The sequence below is a fragment of the Panthera pardus genome, unplaced genomic scaffold, assembly GCF_024362965.1.
Source record: "Panthera pardus isolate Hobbes unplaced genomic scaffold, ASM2436296v1 HiC_scaffold_12, whole genome shotgun sequence".
Lineage (NCBI taxonomy): Eukaryota > Metazoa > Chordata > Mammalia > Carnivora > Felidae > Panthera > Panthera pardus.
Window position 1 is genome coordinate 96,892,238 of NW_026526677.1, and position 12,940 is coordinate 96,905,177.

The window sequence follows — 12,940 nt, forward strand, 5'->3', positions numbered from 1 at the left end:
GTGGAGGGTTTAACACGGTTTGTGTCATTCACTCTTCACAATAGCCCCGGGAAATGACATTATTATTATCATCCCTATTTTCTAGAGAAGGAAACTGAGGCTCAAAGATGTTTCATAGTGATTATAACGAGGCCTTTTATGGAGTGGAGTCCATTTGACCCAATGTCCATGATCCTGAACCCTTATGAAAACTGCCTGAGGGAAGAGACCTAGCCTCGTGCAGACAGTAGAACCAACACGTAAGCAGGAGAGTAAAAGTCTGATGAGCTTTTACTCATCAGAAGGAGGGTTGGGGAGGGGCGCCTGTGTGGCTCAGTCGGTTAAGCGTCCGACTTCAGCTCAGGTCATGATCTCGCGGTCCGTGAGTTCGAGCCCCGCGTCGGCCTCTGGGTTGATGGCTCAGAGCCTGGAGCCTGCTTCCGATTCTGTGTCTCCCTCTCTCTCTGGCCCTCCCCCGTTCATGCTCTGTCTCTCTCTGTCTCAAAAATAAACGTTAAAAAAAAAAAATTAAAAAAAAAAAAAAAAAAGAAGGAGGGTTGGGGAAAGTCCACTAGACTTTAGGTAATACCTAGAGAGGGAGAGAGATGATCCAGACTGGGGACTGTGAGTGACAACTCTAAGGCACCCAGATCCTGTGTCATCATTCCTATACTTGCCAATTTTGCTGCCTTCCAACTGTTCCTCTGTAGGATTAGCAGGATGCATAAATAAACACAAACAAAGAAATATGTGCACAAAAGGGAAAGACCGGTGGCTGAGTTCAGGGGTCAGGGATGAAAAGGGAAACTGGAGACATGGGGCCAGCTCAGCAGTGAGCCTCAAGGGGACATGTAGATCAAATGGGGGTCGTGTTTAAAAAGGCAGGGGAGCTGGGGAAGACTGCAACTAACTAGTGGGAAGCAGGAGGGGAGGGAGATCTGGAATTGGAAGAGCCAGTGCAGGCCTGGGTGGCAGGGGAGCGGGGGGTGCGGGGGGCATGCAGGATTCTGTGGGGGTCCCTGCACAGCTCTGAGCCCTTGCTCCTGGCCACTTCCCATTGAGTTCTAGCCTCCCTCATCGAGAGTGTCTCTGCGTTAACCCATAAGTTTGGTTGGCTGCTCAGAGGCAGGAAGGACTGGACCTAGGGGACAGCTCTGGGTCTGGAGGTTGCTCAGGGAAGTCACTGAGGCACCATTTCATTGGTTGCTTTACTAACGTGACCAAGGAGAACACGGCCACTGGTAGCTTTGGACAACTAGCAGCCGGTAGCTTTAATCACACATCTCACAAATATGTATTGGGTACCTACTATGTGCCAGGCTCTGTAGGGGGCGCTAGGGACACAGAAACAAACAAGACTGGGTCCACATCTAAGGTGCCGTCTACCAAGCAGAGGAGATTGAGAGCTGCAATGCAGAGTGTTGAGTTCTCTGTCCAAAGTCACAGAAGCGCCCAACTCCCTGTGGGAGACCAAAAGCCACGACTGTTTCCCTCCATCTGCTTGGTAAGACAGGGCCCTTCGCTACCACTCTCAAGTTCACCGTTACCACAGAACAACATTGGCGTAAGTTAGCTTATCAAGGATCGCCTCTTATTTTGACTATTCCAAGCCCAGACCGCTTGAGATTATTTTCAGTCCGTGTGTCTTTGGATGGGGAGGGAGTGGTGCAGGAGCATTTTGCTACCCTGTCTTCCCTAAGGACCGACCCGCTGTCCACCTCAGAGCTACTCGTGGGACTCTGGCTCTGTTCCACGTGCAGCACACAGAGCCCTCGCCCACAGCACAAATGTCAGCTGCTGCGTCTCTCCTCAGGGTGCTTATTGCCTGCAATACCCCCTCCGCCCCTCCCCCCCTGGTCAGGTCCTGAGTATCTTCAACACCTACTTCATTCTATCAAATCCACAAAAGTTTCCGGAAACTTCTCTCTGTACCACCCTCATTTCTTTCTTCCTGTTTTTTCTTCTGAACAGAGTTATAGCCTCCTCCCCACTTGATCTTTGGGGAGTGGAGAGCCAAGGCATGTGTGGTCTCAGGGGGTTCCTGTGAGGGGAGGGGCAGAGTGTCTAAATTACAAAGGGCCTGCCCCCCCCAGGTCTGTATTCCTGAGCTCCTTCCTTGCAGGAGAGAGATCCACAGACAGACACTTGGAAACACAAAGTCATTCATTCACTGTCTCATCACGGATAATCATTCACGCTGAGCAGAGATGGAAACACATGGTATTATTCATTTTATTCCTGAGCTGCCTTCCTGGGGGGACAGCGTGTAGAGGTAAATTTGTTGTGGATTTTAGCAAGGCTGCAGGAGATTGCGAGGGTGACCACAGGATTTATTGCCCCAACCAGGACATTGTGAGACTTAAAGGGAGTTCTAAAGATAACTAATAGGCATTAACTGATCTATAACAGATGTAGCATGGGACTATCCTTCGCAACCCCCCTACAAAATATCCCGGATGCTCAGGGACCCTCAAACTCCTCAACCACACATATCAGTCAGCGACTGCTTTCTATCCAGCGTGATTTAAACTTCATTCATTCATTCATTCAAATATCCACCTGCCAGGCCCTGTGGACCACCCTATGAAGAAGACAGTCCTTGTCCTCACGAAATTTGCATTCGAGTAGAAGAGGTGGACAGTAAACAAAGAAATGCATAGAGAACAGAACATGAGGGAGTGATGAGGTCTGAAAAGAAAACCACAGCAGAGCTCACGTGATGGGAGGGATGTGTGGGGAGGGGAGGGAAGACCTCTCTCGGGGACCCTCCCCAGGGAGGCCACGGAAGGCTTGTGTTTTATTCTGAGAAGGGAAGGTTTGTGCAGGGGAATGCTGGGGTTTCCTCGAATCATGAAAAGATTCACTCTGATTACTGATGGAGAAGATGCTGTCGAGGGGCAAGAATGGGAAAGGGAGACCAGCAGTCGATCGGCTCTGGGACTAGCGAGCCGATGGGCACTGGATGCCTTCAACCAGCCCAGACTCTGGGCCAGGACTGGCCCTCAGCCCAGCCCAGCCCAGCCCAGCCCTCCGTAGCTTGCAAGGCTTGCTGTCCGTGTGTTCCAGCAATCATCACCTGGACCTCGGACGCCAGAAACAAGGGACAAGCGCGCCTCTAGAACAGGAGGGGGAAGCCGCTGAACGCACTCACCTTTGGCTCTGTGATCTTCCTCCTTGGGGCACTTGCCGCCTTCCCACCATTTACGCTTCAGAATTTCGAGGCGGTTGTTCTCCTGCAGCTGGAGAATGGCCAGGTCGAACTCATCCCGGAAAACCGAACCTGTGGGGTCACAGGAGAGCCCAGAACACAGGGCGTGAGTGCCCTCTCAGGCATCACTCTGCTCCTTTCCCCAGTAGACCTCCTCACCAGTTTCCCCACCTAACATCAGGAGAAGAGAAACAGAGGTGGCGGGGGTCCCTGCAGGAGCATGGCTCTCCCCTCTGCTTGTTCTGAGGACCCTCCGTGCAGAGGAGGGAGTTCTGGCTTCATGCAGGGCACTTGGGCCTTCCTACTTTCCTTCTCTCTATGCTGACTGGCCTGTTCAGCCCATGGCCAAGAGCCCAGTGTGGGTCAAGTTGAAGCTTTTCAGACAGCATTGTGGCCCTACTCACCCACCACTTTCTACTAAGGTTACCCAGCCTGCCCACTGACACTCAGGAAGCTGGCTGCAAGGCATCCCGTCTGCCTCCTCCAGGTGGGAAATCTGTGCCATAAACCTCTCCCTTGGTCAGTTGTCTTCTATTTTATCTAAATTAATTTCTCAGGCACTTGCAACTCTTGCCACATTACCCCTGACAACTGTTTACCCAGAGCAGCCTCCAGTGAGAGAAGCATCACCCCAGAGTGTGACGGAAGCCACCTCTCATCTGTGTGCAGAATCCGGTCACCAGCCACCCCAAACTTCCCACCTGCCTGAGTGGCCGACAACCCCCCGTCCCCATCCATCACTCTGTGCACACCGCTCCTCCCTCTGTCCTCAAACAGAAGGCTTCTGTTCAGTGCAATTCCTTTTTAATTTTTCTAATGGAATATGGTCAAGGAGCTTTGGTTCTGGAATTTGGCTTTAATCACAAAAATAGGCTTAAATGAGACCGTGGAAAGCTCAATGTCCCAGCACAAGCTGAGGCCGGAGATCATAGAGAAAAGGCTGCCAAGAGGCTGGAAACCAACTAAGCTGCTCAGTTTTCTTGCTCAAGCTCTGTGAAGGCCTGATGTGGACAGAGGCCTCGGGGCGGGGGGTGGTGGGGGAGGCTATGATGAAGGATGGAGGCAAAAGCTCAGAACAAGTAGATTTGTGCTCTCAAACCATCACAGGCACGGGAATGACCTGGGGATCTGACTGACCCGCCGACTCTCATTCTGTGGGTCTGGGGTGGGGCCTGAGATTGCGCATTTCTAACAAGCTCCAAGGGGATGCCCCGCTGCTGGGCCACAGACCGCGCTTTGACAGGCAAGGAACTAGATCAGCTCCCAGATCTCTTTGGACTCTGACAGCCCATGACACCACAGATGGAACCTTCCCTACTGGAGATACAACCACGCTTGGGCGGGTGAACCCCAAGCCCGCAGCACAGAACATGTCTATGCAACTTATGTGGGCCCATGTATAGTAGGTACTTAATACACTCGTGCAGTGGATGGCTACTCGAACTAACAGATGGTGCTAGGTGGTGAGACTAATGAACATTCCAGGTTTACAGACGACTGTCCAGCCCAGCCAGGCATTTCTAGCATTTCCAACCCAACCTCAGTGGCACACCAGGGGCCTTGAGAAAGGATTATTCTGTTTATTCCACATTTGCCTACTTTGCTCCTAAACCACTTGACTAATTGTCCATCTCATTCCTTGTACTGTTTCTCTTCATTTCCCTCAGTCCCACCACATTGCTTATTCTCTGGTTATGCCCTTACCTCCCGCAAAAGAATGACACACATGCTTTCTTGGACGTGACCTCAACTCAGATAAATTCTGGCTCATCAGTGGGTGGTGCGGTGCCCTTCTCAGCCTGATCTGAGAACCCGGACAAGCCCGTACCTCACTTCCCCACCTATCCTGTCTTGTCGAGCTGGTGGGACCCCCTCCGGCAACATGATCCAGTAAGCGAAGCACTGAATTTGGAGACAGGCTCAAACCCAGCTCCTCTACTGACTGTGTGACCTTGGACAAGAAACTTGCCAGCTCTGAATCTCAGTTCTCTCCTCTAGAGTGGGAAGGACCACATCTAACTCAGGTGGGATGACATGTGAAAATAGCATCACATTAGGGGTGCTTGGGTGGCTCAGTCGGTTAAGCATCCGACTTCGGCTCAGGTCATGATTTCAAGGTTTGTGAGTTCAAGTCCCGCATCGGGCTCTGTGCTGACAACTCAAGAGCCTGGAGCCTGCTTTAGATTCTGTGTCTCCCTCAATCTCTGCCCCTGTCCTGCTCACACTCTGTCTCTGTCTCTCAAGAAGTCAATAAACATTAAAAAAAATAATAATAAAAATAAATAAAAAGAAAAAAAAGAAAATAGCATCACGTCAGACATAGAATAAATGCGTTTCCTTCCCTTTTTCCTTCGTCATTGATAAAAATTTCTAGAGTTGGTCCGCTTTAGGTCAACTCTCTAATAGGTGTGTTCCACGAAAACTTTGGAAGCATTTGACATTTCGGTTAAATTTCTTAAATTGCTGGAGTATCATCAAGGTGCATCTCACATTTGTTTTGCGGTTTACTCCACCATCTTGAAATAAAATGTAAGCCAATACATTTCTCAAAGGGGCCCATGATTTGCATATTAATGAACATCAATGAAATATGATGGTAAGAAGGGAGTACGTGGGTTTTCAAGGGCCCCGAGTGAGGCGTCTAGTTTATAGAATTCGTAGCATCAGAATTCACAGAGTTCGAAGAGGAACCGTATCATTGCCTACGGTCACTGGTGTGGTTTCTGATCGGTGTTTAAGGAGTCATCTGCTTTTATCAAATAACACAAGGGACTATGGAAAAAATGGGGAGGGCACCAGTGTTCCTCCTGAACAGGCTAAGTATGAGACACTGTAGTAAGGCACCTGACTGGATTTTTAGGCTTATCCCTCAGTTGCCCCAGTTTACAGAATAACTGAGATTCAGAGAGCTTAAATAACCTATCTGAGGTCCCACAGGCCGGAGCCAGGTGCATTCCCAGGTCTGCCTGACTCCAAAACCATGCTTTTCACACTCCACAGGTATATAGTGAAGCCTACAGAGTTCTGAGTTAGGTAAAGATCAAGAGAAGGCATGTGTAAGGTAACAGCAAAGTTGTGTATACTGTATATTGATCTCCCCACATTGGTCTGATGGCCTCAGTTCCTGCCTTTCCCCCTGCTGCCTTGTACAGGACAACCTCCTATAAGAAGAGTGTTGGGCGAGGACAGCCCTATACGGCATGGCTCTCAGCGGTTGGGTGGGGGAAGGGTCCATGTCCCAAGCATCTGGGGAACATTTTCAGATTCCCTCTTCAATCCAAAAAGCCGGTCAACGTGTTCCCTCTCATCTTCCAGTTGAGGTACTATCAAGGCATGAACATCCTTTAGAAAGCACAGCTGGGATACCTTTCTGGAAGCCAAACATCCCTACCTTGGTATAAAACACCGGAAGGTACACAGCTAAATACAGAGTTCCACTACCTATTCTCAATTACCTACGCTGATTTGGAGTAGATGGGTCCACGAGACCCACAAATGAATTGAAAGCTACCCCATCAATCATGTCAGTCTCCTTCTGTAATAAGCCTTTCACCAGGGACACTAGCAGCAAAATTCATGGAGCTTCGCCATTTCTTCCTTCTCCTTCCCACTGCTAGTAGAGAGACCCTCAAAAGGGATATGGCCAAAGGGCAGGAAGCAGGAGGAGGGAGAACAAAAGCCCTAAAGAGTCCACCGAGGGCATCAACCTGCCCTTTAGTAATTAATCAACTACTAACAAACCGATGGCCAGCCCTTCGATAACTAAAGATTGAGAACTGATCACTGATTAGTGGAAGTATGGGGGTTTGCTTATTATTTTTTTAACCTGGAAAATGCCCACCTAAAGTCCCTGTTAAGTGGTTCTAGAACGGGGTTGTCAAATTCAATGTTGCATTCAGTGGTCCTAGCTACTCTGACCCTGCCTGGATGGAGCCACCCAAAGAGGCTGGTCCTCTCCCGCATACCGACTGGCATGCCAATCCCATAGCCCTTGGTGTCCAGCAGGCCCCCAATCTGAGTGAGGTTGCAGTTTCGCTGCCGGTAGTACTCATTCATGGTAGATTCCAGAAGGAAGGCGTAGTTGGAATTCAACACCCTGGCGATCCCCTCCTCTGTGCTCTTCACAAACACGCTTGGCTGCTTAGAATACATGTAATTCCACATGCGCTGGTAGGTCTGATAGCGGGAATTCTGGGAAAAGAACACACGGAAGCAGGCTTAGGAAAAGAGGAAGGAAATGTTTTCCTAATGGGCACGTTGTCAACGTGGAGCCTGATGTGGGGCTCGCGCTCACAGACTGTGAGATCATGACCTGAGCCAAAATCCAGAGTTGGACGCTTGACCACCTGAGCCACCCAGTCACCCCAGGAAATGGTGGTTTTAAAAGGGAGGGAATCAAAGTAGACCTTAAAATCCTGGCCCCTCTATTACTCAACCCCCTCATTATATTCAATAACCTTTTCCCTTTTCATCTCTCAACTGCCACCGCATCACGGCAGGAGGCGGGGATTGTGCCTACGATAAACTTTTACAGAAAAGCAAGGAAAGAACAGGGTCCTAAGGCACTATAAACTCTGTCTACTGGTTTGATCATTGGTTTTGCCCCATCTACCCTTGAGAGGTCTACCACTGCCAACCTCCATGTTCTGACAGAATTAAGAACGGAAATTCTGGAACTATCCTTTGCTGTCCTTCAGGCTGGAGGTGGTGGATTCAGGTTCATCAGGACGTCTAAAGACACCATCTGAAGGAAGAGTGCCGGCTATTTTCTATTGATCCTAAACCAACTTGTCAATCACATATCCAGCACCGGCTTCTCTCTTACAAATAAGAACAAGGCCGAGAGAATTCTGGGGGTCTATCCACACCTGGGTTTGCACGATGCCTTCAGTGGTTATGGGGCCAAGAGACACTGAGACTGTCTAGGAAACAGAAAACTGAAGGCCTTGGACCTGTGTCCTGTGACAATGGACTTCTTGGGCGGTAGGTTGGTTAGACACCTATTAACTGCAGGGTAAGTCTGCTTTCTTAGAGATCCCGAAGCATATGAAAACTGCCCCTCTTGCCTGGCCCAGATCTGCCAGTCTTGGTGATCAGTCACTTGGTTTGTTGGCTAATACACAACTGCGGCAAGGTCTTCTCCAGAGCCTTGCAAGGAAACCTCAAAGCCAACAGGGTCCCGATCTGACACCTGTCTAGTTTGGGATATGTGCAATCAGTTCATACTCATCTTCGTGTTCCTTATACTTCAGACATTTGTGTAGTGTTCTAAACTTGCTTTATGTAAGTACTGCCGATAAAATTTAACCCACTTAGCCAAACTTAAATGTATACATTAGCCTCAACCTATGCAGTAGTAGAAATAAAAGTACAGGTTAGATTCGCTGCATTTACGTGTATTTTTCTAATCGCCACTAAAACAAATACGAAACTATTGCCATTCAAAGATAGTTTCAACACGTCATGCTTAAAAGCATCTCGACTCCCACTAACGGTTCTTGCACAACACTTTGGGAGGCTGAAATTAACCCCAAAGTGCTTTGGGGACCTCATTCCAGGGGTATTTTGCAGAAGGGGGGGGGGGAAACGAGCCCCAAGTGAATCTGCAGACTAGATGTTCAAAAGAGATAATGGGATGAGGATTGATGTTTTCATCTGCAGAGGACAAACATCTCAACTTTATCCTGCTCAATTCCCCATGTTGGTGAGCAACCAAATGGGTTTACTTGGAAGAAGGTCATGCTGGAGCCTCCGTGAATTGTGCCATACTCAATGGCGGTCTGGTCAGCCAGGTCATCCACTGACTCAATGGGCACATCCATGCGTTGCACAGTCAGGAAGGCTGCTAGGTTGGCCGTGTAGGATGAGATGATGATCAGCGTGAATGCCCACCTATGTAGGAAAAGACCAGGAAGTCATCGTTGCCCAGGTACGCCCAGGAGTCTTAGCCCCCGTCCCCAGTCCTGCTGCGACATAGGGGAGACCAGGTGTCCCTCTTTGGAAGGAGCTCCCAGCTCAGTCGGTGGGGGGAAGAGGAAGGAGGCAGGGCATATGATGTCAACAGAAATGAATCGGGTGTGTGAGGTTGCTTGGGAGACCATTAATTTTTTTTTTTTCTTGTTTCCAAAAGGAGGTGGTTCTTGGGTTGCTATTCAAAAGAGGTGTGTCCATGCACATGAGACTGTCTGGAAGACCGTGAGAAATGAGATAGGGAATGAGCTAAGGGTGCCGGCTCTGGGGGCTCTGTTTAGAACCCGAGCTGGGTCAGCTGCCCCTGTCCTCTCATGATGCGGTCCACCATCAGATGAACATCAACCGTGTACTGAGCACCTGCCCTGAGCCAAAGACACAATCTCATGTAACCCCTACAACGAAGGGAGGCAAAATTCTTATCCCAATTTTGCTGATGAGAAATTTGCCAAGTAACACAGTGATACATCCATATTTTAAAACCAGTCCTACAAAACCAGAAACCCTTTGAGATTAACTGGTGACAGGCACCTTTGAAGTGCTAAGAAGCTGGAATTAGAAACTACCCTTACAATGGGCAAGCTATTTCAAAACAGAAGAGTGTTTTATTGGGTAGAGCAAACTCATTTAAAATTAGAATAATTTTGCAAGTCAGGCGGTATACATGTTAAAGGCGTTAAAACTAGTTTGTTCACTTAAGTAGGTTAAATAAGCCCTCTGCCATCTGGTCAGCAGTGTGGATCTGCATCCCAATCCATTTGTTTATGGGAATTCAAAGACATATCCAAGCACAAGTGAGGCTGGATAATCACAAATTCGGAATTAGTGGAGTCTGAATTAATGAGGCTTTAGTCATTATGAAGACATTGCCAACTAAAGCGTAGCATTTGCCACAGGATTCAGAGGCCAGCAGCTTCCAGGAGACTTTTAAGAGTGGGAAGTCCCATTGTCTCCTTGGCCTCTGTGTCCAAGGACCCCTGCTGGCGGCCTCCCAGATGTGAAGTGACGGGCATCTACCGACTCAATGGGTGCATCCGTATGCCAGACCACCAGTGAGGTGAGCTGGTTTAGTTCTGGCCTTGTTCCCCTCTCCCTGTGAGACCTTAGGGGAAAAGCCACATTCCTCCTCTGAGCTTGCCCGCTCAGGGAGAATAACGCCTGCTCTGCGTGTCTTTGGAGAACTGTGAGATCAAACGATTGGTGACTAATAATCTGTAAAGGACCAGATGAATGTGAGATACAGAGAAATGCAGGGATAGACCGTTACGCCGAACATGGGATGACGACCATCTGGTCAACTTCCCTATTTGTGACCTATAAGTGCCCGGTGTCCATCCATTCCTAAGACCTGCCTTCCTTGCTGCTGCCTCAGCTCATACACGCTGCTGGAAGTTCTTTCTCGTGACCATCCCCCAGAGGAGGCCAGGGAGGTGGGGTGATCCATCCCTAGGTGGAGGCTAGCATTCTGAAGCTGTTTGTGCCCTGGCTAGTGCCGTGAGTTAGTGAGCCCTGGGTGTGGCCTTGACCTCAGAGTTGGCTGGGGAAGTTCCCTCAGCCCCACGGCTACACTCCAGCGTCTGTTCCACCCTGGATGGCCATGTGTCTCTTTATGCCACTGGTCACAAGGGAATGGGTCAGAGAACAAAGTAGCTCAGGGCAAGCCTATCTTCTCTGCTGAGGAAGCAAATCACACACTCTCTCCAGAGGGGTCAGGGGAGCCCTGCTCCCTTGTGAAAGGGGCATCACTGGTTGCAAAGTTGGCATTCTTGTTAGCAACGTGGTATCTTCCATCACTTGCTCTGGGCGAGGACTCTAAGGGAGGCGGCGATGGCCCTGTCTTCTGACCTCACACTCCTGCAGGGAGCTGACCAAACTGAGGCCTTGATTTGATAACTCAGAACTCCGAGAGGCAGAGGGGCTCCCTAACAATTCAGGCACCCCCCCTTCCCACACACCCTCAGGAGTGGCATAATGGAGCTCCCTAGGACATGGCATAAATGTCCTCCCTAGGACAGCTATTTAAAGTACTGGCGACCCTGTGGGCCAGGGCGGCACAGCCTGCAAGACTAGTGGCCCTCCCAAGCGCTCAGGCAGACGTTGTCTGCAGGAGGGAAGTCCTGGGGTTCAGGGATCTGACAGGTGGATGAACCTGACAATGGGGCCCTACGTGCAGTGCATGGGAACACCCCCCTCTGGAAGGCAAAGCCCCAGGTAGAAAGAGATCAGAGTCTGCAGCTGACTTCTGCAGGGCTTCTGTCCAGATTTCCAGGATTTTGAGGGAACTCTGTGATTTTCCCTGCCAAGACCGCCCCTTTTTCCCGGTGGAAAGTTAAACCGGGTTGTCCCAGTTGATCCACTTGGTGATTTCCGGGCACAATCTGGGAACGGGTGAGCACCTTGCCCAGATGTTTTAAATCCTACTGTATTCATCATTTAGCAGAGAAAACAAAAGTCCCAGCTGCGTTTTCACCTCTCCATCAGCTCTAGTCCAGTGGTTCTGGTAAATGTCCAGACACCGGTGTCCAAGGGTGAAAACGCCACTTTTCCTTTGGTTTACACAGGCTGAGAAGGAGGGGAGAGAACCAGGGTTGGAAGTCCTATAGGCTGTGACAGCCAAACCTGACAGCGGGTTTTTACGTGAGGGTGGGGACCGGTACTCTGCAAATGTGCCTCTCTGTGCTACACGCACGCACACACACACACACACACACACACACACACACACACATATGTATGTCTGTTTCATTCCCCCCCATAATGCTCAAATAGCAACTATGAGTCCACACATTTATGTATCATTTTCAAGTTTGCAAATTGCATTTCCATGCATCGAATCATTCGACCGTATTCTTTTCGCCCTGAACGAGCCAAGAGGAGAAGGGAGTTTCAAGCTGAGGCTGGCGGACTGCCCGTGTGGACGGCTCCTGAGGTCCTGTCCAGCTCTGAGCCACTAAGAATTTGCCTTTCCCCACACCTGCCGAGGTGGACAGGTCAGGCAAGGCCCCAGAGCCGGGTGCAGAGGGACAAAGTTGGAGGAAGCTGGTAGAGGAGGAGAGATGTGACAGCCAGGTTTGAATTCTTCCAGCAGCCAAGTCCTGTTTCACACTCACATTTGCATAAATCTGCATATGCCTTGGCAGGCCCAGCCACCCAACCTCAGGTCATTTTCAGGTCAGCAAGTTACAATCGCTTTGCCTTGGGCCTTACAAGGCTGTTTTCTGCATCTCCTTTCCTGCCCTGGCTCCCCTCTGTATCCAGACCTCTGAGGCAGAGGGAAAGAGGAACCAGATAAGATGGCACAAAGTGTGCCCAACCCGGTGCTCCCGGGCCTTTTGAGCTGGCGGAATGCAACCCAGCTCCCTGCTAATCTGTTTTGAAAGGCAGAGCTCTCTGTGAGGTTCCTGCCTACCCGCAGCCAGAGCAGGGCTTATCTGAAGACTCCCTTGGTGTCCCCACCCCACTGGGCCTGGCCCCTTCTCTGCCCCGGATCTTACCAGACGCCACTGACACAGCGGGTGGATAAGGCTCGGGGGGCGATGGTGGACCCCTGCTGCATGAATCCCCCAACGGGAAACCAGAGGCTGTTGCCAAGGGAGTACTGATTCACCAGGAGGTTGCACCGGCCTTGGGCACAGGGGTGTGGGCTGTACCACTCGTAGGGGGTCAACCTGTGGGAGAAAAGGAACATAGACTAGTGCCACGGAGGGTGGGCATGATGGAAAGTGCTGGAGTCAGTGGGAGCGGCTCTCCTTTCTGGCCTCGCCTCTGTGCTTCAGGACCTGG

The 12,940-nt window shown here is 50.2% G+C and overlaps 1 protein-coding gene across 3 annotated transcripts in view; it reads right to left on the reverse strand.

Annotated features, from left to right (window-relative positions):
- GRIK4 (glutamate ionotropic receptor kainate type subunit 4) overlaps positions 1-12,940 on the reverse strand; it is a 425,772-nt gene that overhangs the window by 16,033 nt on the left and 396,799 nt on the right. For all 3 annotated transcript variants that reach the window (XM_053900360.1, XM_053900361.1, XM_053900359.1), the window contains 4 exons: positions 12,652-12,825; positions 8,914-9,079; positions 7,153-7,378; positions 3,131-3,259 (listed from right to left, as the gene is read on the reverse strand). In XM_053900360.1, coding sequence (XP_053756335.1) covers positions 3,131-3,259; positions 7,153-7,378; positions 8,914-9,079; positions 12,652-12,825 — 695 coding nt within the window. The remainder of the gene's footprint in view (positions 1-3,130; positions 3,260-7,152; positions 7,379-8,913; positions 9,080-12,651; positions 12,826-12,940) is intronic.